This window comes from Tenebrio molitor, chromosome 8 (genome assembly GCF_963966145.1).
Source record: "Tenebrio molitor chromosome 8, icTenMoli1.1, whole genome shotgun sequence".
NCBI classification, from domain to species: domain Eukaryota; kingdom Metazoa; phylum Arthropoda; class Insecta; order Coleoptera; family Tenebrionidae; genus Tenebrio; species Tenebrio molitor.
The window spans coordinates 19,311,485-19,325,585 of NC_091053.1; the positions used below are offsets into that span (position 1 = coordinate 19,311,485).

The 14,101-nt window shown below is 35.1% G+C and overlaps 4 protein-coding genes across 4 annotated transcripts; 3 read left to right on the forward strand and 1 right to left on the reverse strand.

The window, feature by feature from the left end:
* LOC138137368 (PWWP domain-containing protein 2A-like) lies at positions 1-10,021 on the forward strand. The gene is given in 6 exon segments (XM_069056728.1): positions 1-249; positions 251-375; positions 740-1,970; positions 8,889-9,132; positions 9,187-9,374; positions 9,429-10,021. Coding segments are annotated over 6 exon segments (2,010 nt in total). The 5' UTR covers positions 1-216; the 3' UTR covers positions 9,618-10,021.
* A 53-nt stretch (positions 10,022-10,074) lies between these two features.
* Positions 10,075-10,864, forward strand: LOC138137374 (DNA replication complex GINS protein PSF1-like). Its single transcript, XM_069056738.1, has 3 exons — positions 10,075-10,214; positions 10,270-10,334; positions 10,381-10,864. The coding sequence occupies exons 1-3, from the start codon at positions 10,143-10,145 to the stop codon at positions 10,832-10,834; spliced, it is 591 nt and encodes a 196-aa protein (XP_068912839.1). The 5' UTR covers positions 10,075-10,142; the 3' UTR covers positions 10,835-10,864.
* Positions 10,865-10,902: 38 nt separating this feature from the next.
* On the forward strand, positions 10,903-11,536 carry mago (mago, exon junction complex subunit). Its single transcript, XM_069056739.1, has one exon. The coding sequence runs from the start codon at positions 11,001-11,003 to the stop codon at positions 11,439-11,441; it is 441 nt and encodes a 146-aa protein (XP_068912840.1). The 5' UTR covers positions 10,903-11,000; the 3' UTR covers positions 11,442-11,536.
* On the reverse strand, positions 11,442-13,030 carry eIF2Bbeta (eukaryotic translation initiation factor 2B subunit beta). The gene is made up of 7 exons (XM_069056730.1): positions 12,867-13,030; positions 12,729-12,815; positions 12,540-12,672; positions 12,197-12,493; positions 11,954-12,148; positions 11,706-11,902; positions 11,442-11,652 (listed from the first exon to the last, which is right to left on the reverse strand). Exons 1-7 carry the CDS (start codon positions 12,923-12,925, stop codon positions 11,580-11,582), a joined length of 1,041 nt encoding a protein of 346 aa, XP_068912831.1. The 5' UTR covers positions 12,926-13,030; the 3' UTR covers positions 11,442-11,579.
* Positions 13,031-14,101: the final 1,071 nt, after the last annotated feature.

Sequence of the window (14,101 nt, forward strand, 5' to 3'; positions counted from 1 at the left end):
TTACCAACATGTGCAAATTTCAAACCCTCATGCAATTCATCAATTAAACCTTAAAAATTCAAAATTTAACATTGTTTAACGAATCATGCGAGCACATCGGGAGAAAAGTTTTAAAATATCATCCGTCAGCGCAGTGTAAAAAAAATCCAGAGTAAATCCAGTATTTCCGAAGCAGGAGCACATTTTCTTATCCGTTTCCATTTCCATTTTTCAAACATGGCGGACCAAGAAAGTTGTAAGGACATACAGTTGTGAGTTGTTAAAAAGGACAAGAATTTCAGTTTTCGTCGACGAAGCCTTACCGGACATTTTAGTTGTAACATACGAATTTGGTGTAAAAATATTTAAAGGAGTACTGCTCGATTCCACCAAAAGGTGAGCTGAAACCCATTGTCAATATCTGCCCTTGCAGTGCTAAAATTTAGACGACAAGAATTTAAATCACGTAAAGCTTGTCCCCTTCTTCTAAATCCGTAAATACGTAGTGTGTGTTTGAAATTTAACAAATAAATGTGATAAAAAAAAAATTGTTGGTTTTTGCGTTGAATTCGAGTTTGAGCTATAAATACAAAGAAAGGGGTCGATTCTCGGTGTAGTTGCTGACAAAAATAAATCAGAATCATGTTCTAGACCGCTCCAGTTCAATTTTGCTTGCATAAGAACGTTCAAAGTTTTCCATAGTCAAGTACAAAGTTCATTTGTGAATTGCTCGAAACTAATTTGGTTTTGTTTCTGTTAGAAATTTGCCATGCGGAATACAGACGTTAAATCCAGCGTTTAAAGTATCAGTGAAACCAAAACTAGACGATGATACTTTGTACTCGGTCAACCAAAGATATGCCTACACAGACCCGAACACAGCGAAGAAAAAAAATGTACAAATACCGAGTAAATACAAAAACAATAAAATGACGGTCAGACTGAGACCCCGCCAAGTCCTCTGTTCGAAATGTAAAGGCATTTGCAATGAGAATTCAGAAAACGTATCTCGTAAACGTAAAACATCAGAAAGTCTTCATCCAAACCCTCCTGTGAAGAGAGGTTTAAATGCCCCCATCACTAGGTCCGTATCTATCCACACCGAACTGAGTAACAAGAAGAAGTTGGGGGAGGCCACTCTCGTTCCTAAATTAACCAGGTTGACCCCACAGGAAGAAATGAACGCTTTGAGCGGGGGCAGCGTGAATAAATTGTTGAATAGTGATAGTAAAAACACGTTCAAGAAGCCTCTGGCGGCGGTGTCGAATGTAAATAAGGAGAATACTCAAGAAGATATCAAGAAACATTCCTCAGATCATTCCGAAGACAGTTCAAACTCAGATGATGCACACAACGAATCAGTTTTGACCTGCAACGTTTCCTCGAGATCCGCGAGGCGAATACTGCGAAAGAAACGAAGCGTCGGCTCGATGGAAGATCTGTGGGATGAAAGCGTATTCGAAGAGAATGCCAACAAGAACAACAACATCAACGCTCAAACGAACGCCAACGATGAGCAAATGCTTAACCCGAATAATCTCGCCACAAGCACAAGGACAATAAAAATATCCTACGGACCACAAGGAGAAGGGACTGTACTTAAAATTCCGGCACAAATCGAAAATCTCAACATAAAGAAGGACTCGGAAGAAAACGTGAACATCAACAACACTGAAGAGGGTAAAAATGTCGTTGATAACAAAGCTGCGAGGAAAGCTCTGAAAAAGGCGAAGAAAGAGGCGAGAAGGAAAGTGTTTTTGACCGGGAGTTCGCCGTGTTATTTGGGGAATGGTTCGCCGAGGTATACCATTGGAGGGTCGTCGCCGAGGTATACAGTGGGTAGCGCTTCTCCCAGACACGGACTTGGTAATAATTCTCCTAGATATATGTGCCCTTCCTACGATTTGAGTGTTCCTAGACGACGGAAACATAAAATGAAGCATAAAAAGAAACACAAAGAAGATAAGGATAGGAAACATAAAGAGGGAGAGGTAAGAATATTTTTGTGTTACAGTTTAATCGCACTGAATTTAACAGTGAAAGTGTTGATTGACATTCATTGGCTTTAAAAACAAGTCATTACTAATAATTAAATTAGTACAAATATGTACAGGGTGTAACTGAAAAAAGTGCATTTATTTTAACTGGTAACAGGACTCATGTACTACAATAATTTTTCTAAATATTTTTTTTTTCAAAAACAAATTCTGAAGGATTTTAAAAATTAATCTAAAATCACTAAAGATCTGCTTACCCGCCTATGGAACGATTTAAATCTATATCCTGTTCACGTTGGATTGAACATCAGTGGTGCAAATCGCACGCATTTGGCATTAACTTTCATATGAGTTGTCATAGTAACAGGTCAAGTTATTTGCACCACTGATGTTCACTCCAACGTGAACAGATATTAACTGAATTCAATAAAGAAACAAAACAAGGAGGTAACAAAAAACAAACAAAATTCATGAAGCGCAGTTGTAACTTCTCATGGCATTCAAGAAAAACAGCAGTAATAAAAAAAAACAAACGAAAGTGAAACCATTTTATTCATCAAGGGAATAAAAACATTCAGTTTTTACGATTCCTGTTTAACAAAGTTTTCAGGTTAATAAAATTGCATTCAACGTGAACCGCACGTCAAAATAAATGGGGGACAAATGGCAATTCAATTTTGCAAATTCCAAAAAAACTTTAAGAAACATTGTTGTAATTGACGAGTACTATTACCAGTTAAAATAAATGCACTTTTTTCTGTTCCACCCTGTATTTTATTTACCGATTGGAACGTAATTCAACACAATTGAAATGTGTACTCAGTCACAATAACAAAAGAAAGACAAACTCGAATGAACGATGATGGTTTAAGTGTGTAATTTTTATTAAAGAAAAAATGTGAAATCGTGTGGTAACGAGTTTCTGGAAGAAAGAGAAACGTACTCATTGTTTTCATCTGTGTCTGTCCAATATCCTAATTCCACACAGAATGAAGTCAGATTAGCTACATCTAGACCAAAAAAATATACATATACAGGGTGTATCTAAAATTCGTGTGTTAATTTTAACACGCAGCAGAACTTGTCAAATGAAACGTTTTTTCTATTTGAATTTTTTACAAAAAAGCTTTAGAAATTGATTGGAAATTGGAATAATTAGCCATCAAAATGTATACCCGCCTATGGGTAAGGGCGAAAATTTTCTGTTGTGCTAGAAACGGAACCTTGTCAAAAAATTTCATTGTTAGAGAAATTGTTAAATTGGAATTCTCATGGTTACAAAAAATTGAGACTAGTTAATCACACAAAATGACTCGTTTGGTAAAAATTTGGAGGGCAAAAATTTCGGAAAACTTTTGCGAATTTAGCAAATTGTTATAGAGAAAAGTTTCATAAATTGGCAAGTTCTTCCACTGGTTAAAATTAACAAACATATTTCAGATACACCCTGTATATATTTGCTGTTACTGAAAAATACATTGGGAAATTGGAGTTCCTTCTTGCAAAAAGAATGTTTAACAGTCTTGTAAGATAGTTGTGTATCCTTTGAACCCGAAAGGATTCTTGTCAAAAGGACTCGACTCGATAAAGTGCGGTGAAGTTTATACAGGGTTATTATAAATGTTTCTAACATCGTCGGTGGCTTGCGTTTGCATAGCCCTGTACATTTTTTTAAACCGCAAAAACATTTGAAACTATCAAGGTTTTAAAGTTATCCAGGCTCCCTAGTCTTGATATTTCTGTAAACGAAAACAAGATCCTTCGGCGTCGGAAAACGCTTTTTTTACAACAGTTCTTAGTGTCCATAAAAGCAATGCCACGGTTGTCCGATTGTGTAATGAAAATGAACATTCTTGAATATATGAAATGATTATTAGTATTGCCGTTATAACTTTTTATCTGCTCCGCTCACATAAATTGACCAATAATAATCAAAGCCAGATTTAATCTGGATAATGTTTCATCACATGTGCCGCGTAAAAAAGTTAAGGTTAGAATTTTGCTTTCAAGAGGACAATTATTGTTTTAGGTTCTAAAAAATAAAATGTCATGAAAACACAAGAAATTTTTACTGTATCAGATCGTCTAACAACCTATTTGATTGGTAACTAAAATGTTACGTTATCCTTGCTATAGCAACTACCATAGCACGAACGAAACCATAGATATATTTGCAACAAATGTTTCTTGTCTTGTCGTAGTGTGAAATTTGCCACCTGCAATAGATAGTGTAACTGTATTATTAAAAAAATATAAATACAAAGGTAAATTGAGGTGATTACATATTTGGTTGCGTAATAATAATGGTTTTTAAGATAACGTAATTTAAAGTAAAAAAAATCCTCACAAATACACTAACCGGCACAAAAAACGACTCATTATGATTTCTTTAATAAATGATCTTGAAGTTATATTTGTGCTTATTTTTCTTTATTATAGTTAAATTGGGATATTTTCAATGATCGGGAGTGCTATGGTCACCATGGCAACCGAATTGTTTTGTTTAAATAAATTATTAGAAAATTTGCGCTACTTCCATGTTGTGTTTTTGTAGGTTGATTTACGTGTTAAAAGATTTAATTTGACAATACGAGATACTAGTTCAAAATGCTGTTCAAATTTTGGCAATTTTTCATAACATAAATTTTTTTCTAAAAAATTACTTTTTTCTTCAAACGTCCGTAAATTATGACATTATCCTGCTGCATTGATAATGCTAAAGTGTCACTTCATTGTCATGGCATCTAACGAGCTGACGAGCGGCAGATAAAGTTATTATCTCCGCTGAGAACGGCAGATAAAGTTATTATCTCCGCTGAGGGCGTTCGTGAAGTTATTATCTCCGCTGAGGGCGTCCGTGAAGTTATTATCTCCGCTGATGAGCGGCAGTAAAGTAAACTACATACCTAAATCATTTGAAATTCCTACCTGGTTTCTTAACATGTCTTAAATAATTTGTTATGAAGGTTTGAAGGAAAAATAGTATGTTTTTTTTTTCATTAAAATTTTATTTGCTGTGTTTAGGTTTTGTTTGTCGGATATTCTTTGGCAAAGAATAACTTAAATAACACTTATCAATACAACATGATATCACAATTTTTTTCTAAGACAACGAATTACTTAATTATACATGCAACGTGATCAAGAATGACTGAATCTGTTGGTAACAATGAAAATTTGAATGATTTCGGCACCACTGTAATCTAAACGCATTTCCGGTTGTCAGCTTTGACAGAGTTGACAGGCGAATTTGACGTTTACCATGAAAGGGTCATTGTTGTAATATCATAAACATACCCGACATAACCTAATTTTTTTTTAATGTCGTGTCAAGTTAAAACATCCGGTCAGTGCCAATTACGACAACAAATTTCGTCAAATTTTGTCACTCGTCATTATTGAGTACTCTGTATGACTTTGACAGTGTCAGATTTTTCGCATCTTTACTAACTCAGACAATAAACATCAAACAACTGTCACTATTAATCAAATTTTTACACAAAAATAGTTTTTACTTCAGAATATAAAATATTCATCATTGAATCTTACTTTCGTAATGGTGTTTTCATCAGCGGAGAATGGACACACAGCGCTGCTGCTGCCTGTGTGACCGAGTTTAGGCAAAAATTTCAAAATTTAAATTGAAATAGGTACAGTCGCGAACAATACATTTTGGTCGTCGAGGTCGTTCTTTGACACAATGGAAAATGCTCTAATGTGAAACGGGCATAACCTCTAATAAATTCTATGTCTTGTCTTGTCAACTTTTTGGAAGTCCCAACTGGGCTGCCACCCTAGCTTCTGACATATCCGTCTCTATCAGCGAAATAATTTTTACTGTGTTAAAATACAATATTGGAGCCATAATTTTCATCTGAACGTCTAGATTTGGACATACGTCCAAAATCTCAAAGGCTTTTTGATCTAAATAATTGTTGATCGCACGGTATATTAACATATCGGGTGTTTTTTTAAATTTCACCTCAAAGTAGGCGTTCAAGAATCGACTGTGAACGCACCACGCGTAGAAAAACGTAAGATTTAAACAGATGATCCGTGATCCGTAATCCGTATAGTGCGTTCACAATCGACTCTTCAACGCCCACTTTGAGGTGAAATTTAAAAAAACACCCGATATAACCGTGAGATCATTTAAATTTATAATTAAAGTAGGCTATGGCTTTAAAATTAGATTGGCAACACCGTTGACACCTTGATTTGATTTGTCAAAGTGACGCTTCAAAATTCAATACTAAATTTTATACTGCGAGTTAAAAGTAATGTAACTCGGCTTGGATACAACTGTTCTGTAATTAAAACACATCAAGAACATCTTTGTTGTTTAAAATGTTGCGCCTTAATGTTTTTTGAGCATCTAGACATTCTCTTTCTATATTGTCTGTATCAAACGTTTATCACGAAAGAAAATTTGGAAAAATATCGAGATATTTCAGTGCCATCTAGAATTTCGCTTTCCATTCTTCTATTCCTTGAAGGAGTCCCTTACAATACGACTGAAACGTCGACTGTACATTTTTTCATTTCCTTTTTAAATCAAAAATGATGAACTTTTATTGTTTTCAACCGTCATAATTTCTCATTTTTCTCCTTTGTAAACTGCCTCTTAACCGCCCTAAGGCTAAATGCGCAGATAATGAACCGTTGCCCTAGACAACACATTCAGCGTTACATTTCTGACAGGTCTTGAAAAATTTGTCAAAACTGTCAAAAGCAAATGTGATATCATTTTTAAAAAATTTTGAAGCTTCAGGGACGTCGTTTCAAACAATAAAATTTTGTATGCAACTCGTTTCTGTGTAAATTGGGCTTTTTTAATTGCCCGAGGGGCGTGACGCTACGCTCGTGTTTTAATCTTAATTTAAGCCCAATTTACACAAAAACTCGTTGCATAAATAACTATAAGAACAGCAGAGATAAAAATATTGCAATAACATAACGAGTATTTGTTCACATATACCCTGTGTTCAGGTGGATTTATGATTTGTCATTATCTCTGATTAATTTTCAACGACGGATTATGAAAGAGGACATGTTTTTTAGCACATCTGTGCATAAAAAGTAATCCGTTACAAAGAAAAATTGAGTAATTTTATCCATCAAAAAAATCAAGTTGGCCTTGTTACAGCTATAAAAACAAATGAATGAAGTACCTATTGAAAGAGTAAAAACATCGAGGTGATAAGTGTTTTAATTAAGTAAATTAAATGGTCATCGTTTATTATTGAAACAATAGTACAGCCGATTATCAAACTAATTTTGAAATTGTTCTGGTGCTAAACCCGACTAAATTTGTTTTTTCTAATTGATGACAGTATTTTTAAAATAAAACATCTCAAACGTTCCGTTACAAGCTATTTTTTTTTTAAACAGACCTGCCAAAAAAGGTGATCTCTGTCATAATTCACCATTAAAAGTGTAAAATGCATTCACGTTGTTTTGCCATAATGGGAGGCAATAGAAATTTTGCATTTAATTTGGTAATAAAGCTGTCTGTTGAATTAAGTTATTTTGAGGTTATAAATAGCGTCAATGTCTAGTGCATTGTTGTTAATTTTATTAGTTTGCAATAGAAGAATAGGTACTCAGATATCGCGGGAAATTCAGCAACATGTTGTTTATTTTGACAGGTCCGCTGTCAAGGACTTGAGTGATGGAAATCAAACAGTGCGTCCAACGTTAAAAAAAATAAATTATGGCTTCCCATTATGCCAAAATAACGTGCACGTTTAGCATATCATTTACACAACTCTTTAAGGTTTAAGGAACATTTCGCGCAAACACCCGGTATAAATTTAATATTTAAACGTTTTGCCATGGACACTCCATGTTATTGACCTGTTTTTTTTATCGGCTTTCTTGTGTTGCGCTCCAGCCTTGCATTGTATTCTTTTTATAAATATTCTGTCGCTAAAATTAAAAACACCTTTATGTAGTTAATGAAAATGTAAATAATCATCAGTGCCAATATGTATACAAAAAAACAATTTCCGCGCATATCTGTTCCTTCTTTGAATCAATTTATCAAGAATTTCGTCAACTCAAATGATAATTTGATAAATTTAAGAAATATCTTTTTCTTCACGTTAAAAACGATACATCAAATACGTAATCCCCGTAACAAAAATTGTTATTTGGGTGAAACAGCACGCCCTATTTCTATTTTTGTTTTTCCAAATATGTATTTGGTACATTAAGTTGTGCGTTGTGGAAACGATGTTCTCACAAGAAGCAAATCTCGACTCTTGTGTAAATATTTTTTACCAAATTCTATTTGCTATCCTTGTGCTACGTGGACACAGTAAAAGTGATAACAAAATATATGTACATTCTAAAATGCATATATTGAAATTTGTTTATTTCTAAACACGTTTGTAATTTTCATACTTTCGCGAACACACTTTGCGCTAATTTTATTCAAAGGGTCAGTTGCCCCACCATTATTTTTTAGAGTAAACAAGGTCAAGACTTTTGTCATTTATTAGTTCGATCAAAAAGCAAAATATACATTTTCCATAATTGAGAAGGGTAGTCCGAAATAGTTATTTGGATCACTAGTCCAGAAAATGATACTTTGCGAGTGTGAGTGGTATTGCGTAGCCAAGGCGCCTAGCCGAGGCGCAGCTACACGAGTACTCGCAAAACATTTTCTGGACGTGTAATCCACAAAATTGTGTATCAAGGCCAAAAAGTGCATCTTTTTCATCTGAGTCTGGGTTTTTTGGTCGAGGCGCAGCCGAGGACAAGGCACTTTTTGGCAGAGGTGCACATTAAATTTTTTAGGCGACCGCACGTAATACAAAGCAAAACAAAGAAAATAAATAAAAACAAGTGTTTGCTTTATGAAATATCATTGTGATTCAGAAATAATAATACTAATAAAAAAAATTGTAGGTTAGTTCAACGCAAGAAGACCCGAAAGAACAGTGTATAACACAAAAATTGTCAATTAATTTAAAACGACTTAACAACACATACGCATCCTATCCCGCCCCATCAGAAAAAACAACAACAACAGAAGAAAACACGTCCAGTTCCGATGAACACAGCGAACAAGTTCCAGATTTTCCACCACCAACACCTCCCATAATGTTACGCATCAATTCGCAAACCCTGTCTAGTGCACCAACGGCGGACGGTAAGCAATAATAAGGACGAGTCGATCCCACATTACGTAAATAATTGTGTGCAGGAGGTCGAATGTTGGTGGGTGATGTGGTTTGGGGTAAGATACACGGATTTCCGTGGTGGCCAGGCAAGGTCTTGACGATTACGAATTGCGGCGGTCAAGGTCCGCAAGCACACGTCGCATGGTATGGTTCCTCAACGTCGTCGTTAATGCAATGTGATCAATTAAGTCCATATTTAGAAAATTTTAAGGTAAAGATACGTTTCTCATTTTTATTTGATACGAGAACAAGTCGCGTGTTACAGATTCGTTATAATAAAAAGAAAAGAGGGCCGTATAAAGAGGCCATCAAGCAAGCAACGTTGGAAGCTAAAGAGAATGCCGAGATGAAGATGCGCCAACCGTTAGGGAATTCTCCTTCTTCTCACAACATTATCCCGCAAGTGGTGCCACCTGCTTTAGCTTCACCTAGGGAGATCGATGTTGTCTCATAATGAATATTTTTTCATTCTTATTTACACGGAACATTAATGATATCTGAATAAGCTGATGACCCTTCAGTGTGTTATAGCTAAAAGTAATTTTGTCTACAGCGCATCGGTGTAACTGTATTCTTTTTACAAAGTACTTTTATATTTACAAAAAAATATTATCTGTATTCAGAAGAAAAACACCTTTTTGTTGTTGGATAATCGAGAAAATTAACGTTTCCTTGTAAAGAATTATTTGTGATAACTTTGGATGATTGTTTCATAGAAGTGTTTTATTCAATATTTTTATAGATTTAAGTCATAGTTATTATCTGTTAAACAATAATCAATATATCTGTGATTTTATTCTTTTAGATACCTATGTAAGTAGTAAAATTAAATTAATAAAGTCATTTGGTACTATTAAACGGTCTTTTTTAATAAAATATTTCATCATGAGACGCCATTGTTTTGTTGCGACCTTGAAAATTGGCGGGAAAGATTTTGCCGTACAGGTTATGTGAAAGATATTTCTTGAAATGAAATACGATGTTCGGGGAAAAAGCGTATCTCTTGATTAAAGAACTAGACAGAAACCGAGAATCTCTTCCGCCCTACAATGTAAGATGCTGCACAAGTAAAATCCGCAACTTTCTGTCAATTTGCCAAATTTCAGACGGACGTAATAAATGAAATCAACAACGAGATTAAACAGCTCATCACCCAGAATCAAGATGATGCGTAAGTATGTAATCTCTCATTGTAAAAATAATCGGCTCGTTTTTAGTCACCTAGCTGAGGAGTCGCGCGTTCTTGAAAACATCTCATACATCCCAACAGTGAAAATTCGTCATGCCGCCATCAAACGAAATCTAAGATGCCTCCTGGCATATCATTACAACAGAATAAAATGCCTTAAAGCGATGCGTTGGCAATTTGGCAGCATCTTGCCCCCAGATGTCAAGGTCAACTTGAGTCAGTCAGAGATTGAGTGGTTTTCAAAATATTCAAATTCTTTGGTGCAGTATATGAGGACGATTGGAGAAGGGGGCATCAATTTGGCCGTCGATTTGAAGCCCCCAAAATCTGTGTACATTGAAGTTCGTTGTTTGGTTGATTATGGCCAGCTGGAACTAAATGACGGTTCCATTCTACTCCTGAAAAAGAGCAGCAGGCACTACTTGCCTAGAAATGAATGCGAAGAGCTAATAAGACAAGGTGTACTAGAGCATGTTGTGTAATTTAACGTTAGAATAAATGGTGCAAAAGAACCGGAATTTTAAATTTCGCGCGTTATAGGTGGCCCCACTGTTTGCATTTTGACAAATCATAACCTCAAATAGTTGTTTACGGATGAGCCGCTTTTGCACATCGTGAACAGTTACAAATCCGTTATCCTGAGTGAAAATGTCTGCAGATTTTTACATTCGTTATTACGTAGGACACAAAGGCAAATTCGGCCACGAGTTTCTCGAGTTTGAGTTTCGGCCGGACGGCAAGTTGAGGTACGCCAACAACTCCAATTATAAAAATGACACGATGATCCGGAAAGAAGTGTACGTTCATCAGTGCGTTATGGAGGAATTGAAAAGAATCATCGTCGATTCGGAAATAATGCAAGAAGACGATTCCTTGTGGCCCCCACCTGATCGTATCGGCCGTCAAGAATTAGAAATTGTAATTAACGACGAACACATTTCCTTCACCACGTCCAAAACGGGGTCGCTGGTGGACGTCAGCCAGTCTAAAGACCCTGAGGGACTACGATGCTTTTATTATTTGGTCCAGGACTTGAAGTGTCTTGTGTTTTCACTCATTGGACTCCATTTCAAGATCAAACCAATATAGTACAGATTCATTTTTTATTTATGTTTAATACAATACATATGAGAACCTTATTGTAATACCAAATAAGTTTTCTAAATAAAAGTCAGTTGCATTTTCTTCATAAATAATTCACACTGTTAGCCAAGCATTCCAGACTTATTAGACATCATAATCATCAGAATGATACAGTTCTGACAACAATCTATAAACATATGAAGGTGCATTTCCACCCCTGCAGAACAGAATCATTAATCCATTAAATTGTTTGGAACAAATTTTACTTACTGATGAGATATAAGGAGGGTAACAAGTTCTGGTTGAACATAATCAAAAATTGGATTGTACACGTTGATCTTATTCAAAAGGGGGCCAGTTGAATATGGAATGACGCCACCAGGGGAAGCACACATGTCAAAAGTTTCTTTCTCATGAGAGCAAACATATTGTGGAGTCAGTTTGTAAATGTGTGCCAAAACCATAACCTCAAATAAAATTGAAAGTATTTTTTTTTAATTTCAAAAAATGGTAATTACTGGGACAGAATAGTGTTTTGCAGCTAGAGCTACAGACTGAACTCCACTAGGTGCACGAAGACCTCCATCAGCCATGACACTATTTGTTCCAATAATAACCTTATTGACTCTTGACATCATAGCAAAGACTCCTGAGTCTGGAATGACTGTTGTTTGAATTTTACTGCTAGCTAGACGTGTCGCCATTTTGTGGCCCTTAAATATCAATTTGTAACTTCAATACAAACAATATATTTAAATTACATGATAATGAGGGGCTGCTTCCACAACAATAACTTGAAAATTTCTCTCCATGGCAGCATTCTTGAGAAATTTCTCAACTGTGCTTGATTTACCTACAGTTAAAATAATTTCATTAGGGTGAATATGTTCTAGAGCTTGTGTAGCAATGTTTTCAGTGCTGGTCTCAAGTTCAGTTTTATACTCAGTTAAATAATCCAACAGGCGACTCCTCAAGTTACCATGACATTCTGAATAATCTAATTCATCACTTTTGTCTGCCATAACTAGATGATGCAATGACTGTCCTTCCCCTTTTTTCTTCAAAGATAATTTTAAATTTAACCATGTCAACATTATGTATTACCTCTGATGCTGAATCTTTAAATTCTTCTCTGATTACTTTCAAGACATGTCTCATGATGTTGGTGGCTGTGACTTCTAGTGGCAATGTAGCATGAACTTGTTTAATCTTATTCTTAATTTTGTCCATCAATTCTCTATAAATAAACAATTATGAAAATCTCTCTATAAACAAGTTGACACGTTAAATTACCGAGCATTGTTCCAATCTACATCTGAAATTAATTTTTCTAAAAGTGTTTCAGTTCGTAGGGCGATTTCATAGGAACTAAACAATTTCCTAAAAGAGCAGTTGTGTAAAATTTTCGTGACAAATTAGATCAACACAAACCCATGTTTTATATCGCTTATCAGTTTTATAACGTCGGTCAGTTTTTCGTTTTGTGGCATTTTGTTCCTGAATTCTTTCCAACCAGATTTTATTATAATAATATGTTAACTCAATTTTTAGGTTATGGTTTAACCTCAAAACACATAAGATCAAGATGTAGAGGTAGAGGTAATGAAATACATCTATGTAATCAGCAGTCGATTGCCTATAAGGCTACATAGCTGCAGCGCAAATTAAATTAAATTATAAAATTAAATACAAATCTGTCAATTATCATGTTTATTATGTTCTATGTTCTGTTTTATTATGTCTTATTTTTGAAGATTATTTCATTGGCAGCCACTGCCATTAGGTATTATTCGGTACATGTTTATTAATGATACTGTAATTGAACGCTTTAGGTACAATCGCGGCCATCCAAAAGTGAACGATAGCTTGAGAAAATTTCCGTATTTTTCGTTAGATTAAATCAGGCTGTATTCATTGGCGTTCGTGCAGCAGGCGTTACTATTTTAATAATAAAAAGTTGTAATAAATAATTTTTAATAAAAATGAGACTGAGAAGTAATTAATACATTATTAAAGCGAAAGTAAACTTTAGTAAAGAAACCTTTCCAACACCTATTCGCATTGGCCTCTCAAGCCTGTTTTCTTGCCAACCCCTCTTTATATTGTCTTACTGCAATGTAATTCTCTCGCCATAGCAGCCAACGACCAATTTTCTTCTAGCTTTGTAATAGCCCTAGCTGTCTGCATCGTAGTGAGATGTGGCATTTAAAAAAAATAGTTTCAATAATTTTTTTTCACGATCGGGAGTAGAAATCAACTTTTCGGATGTCAACATCGTGACAGAAGTAGAGCATTTTCTCCCTAGGGAGCAAATATTTGCAAATATTTGCTCCCTAGGTAGTTTTCATTTTTTTGACAGTTGTGACAAAAATCTAATGGGAGTTTTCATTTTTTTTGACTGTTGTGACAAAAATCTAATTGTGTTGTCAAGGCAACTACTAATTCCATTAAATTCATCGAAAGATGACAACTCATTTGTCATCATTTTTTTATTCTTAAAATTTGAGATTTTTGTGCTGTTTCTACTCCCTACCGTGAAAAAAAATAGTATATATACTTCTGGAGAGAATGCTCATTTTTCCCTCGGTGCTTTGTAGCCCTCGGGCTTCGCCCTCTGGCTACAAACTGCACCTTAGGAAAAATCATGCATTTCTCTCCCTCAATAT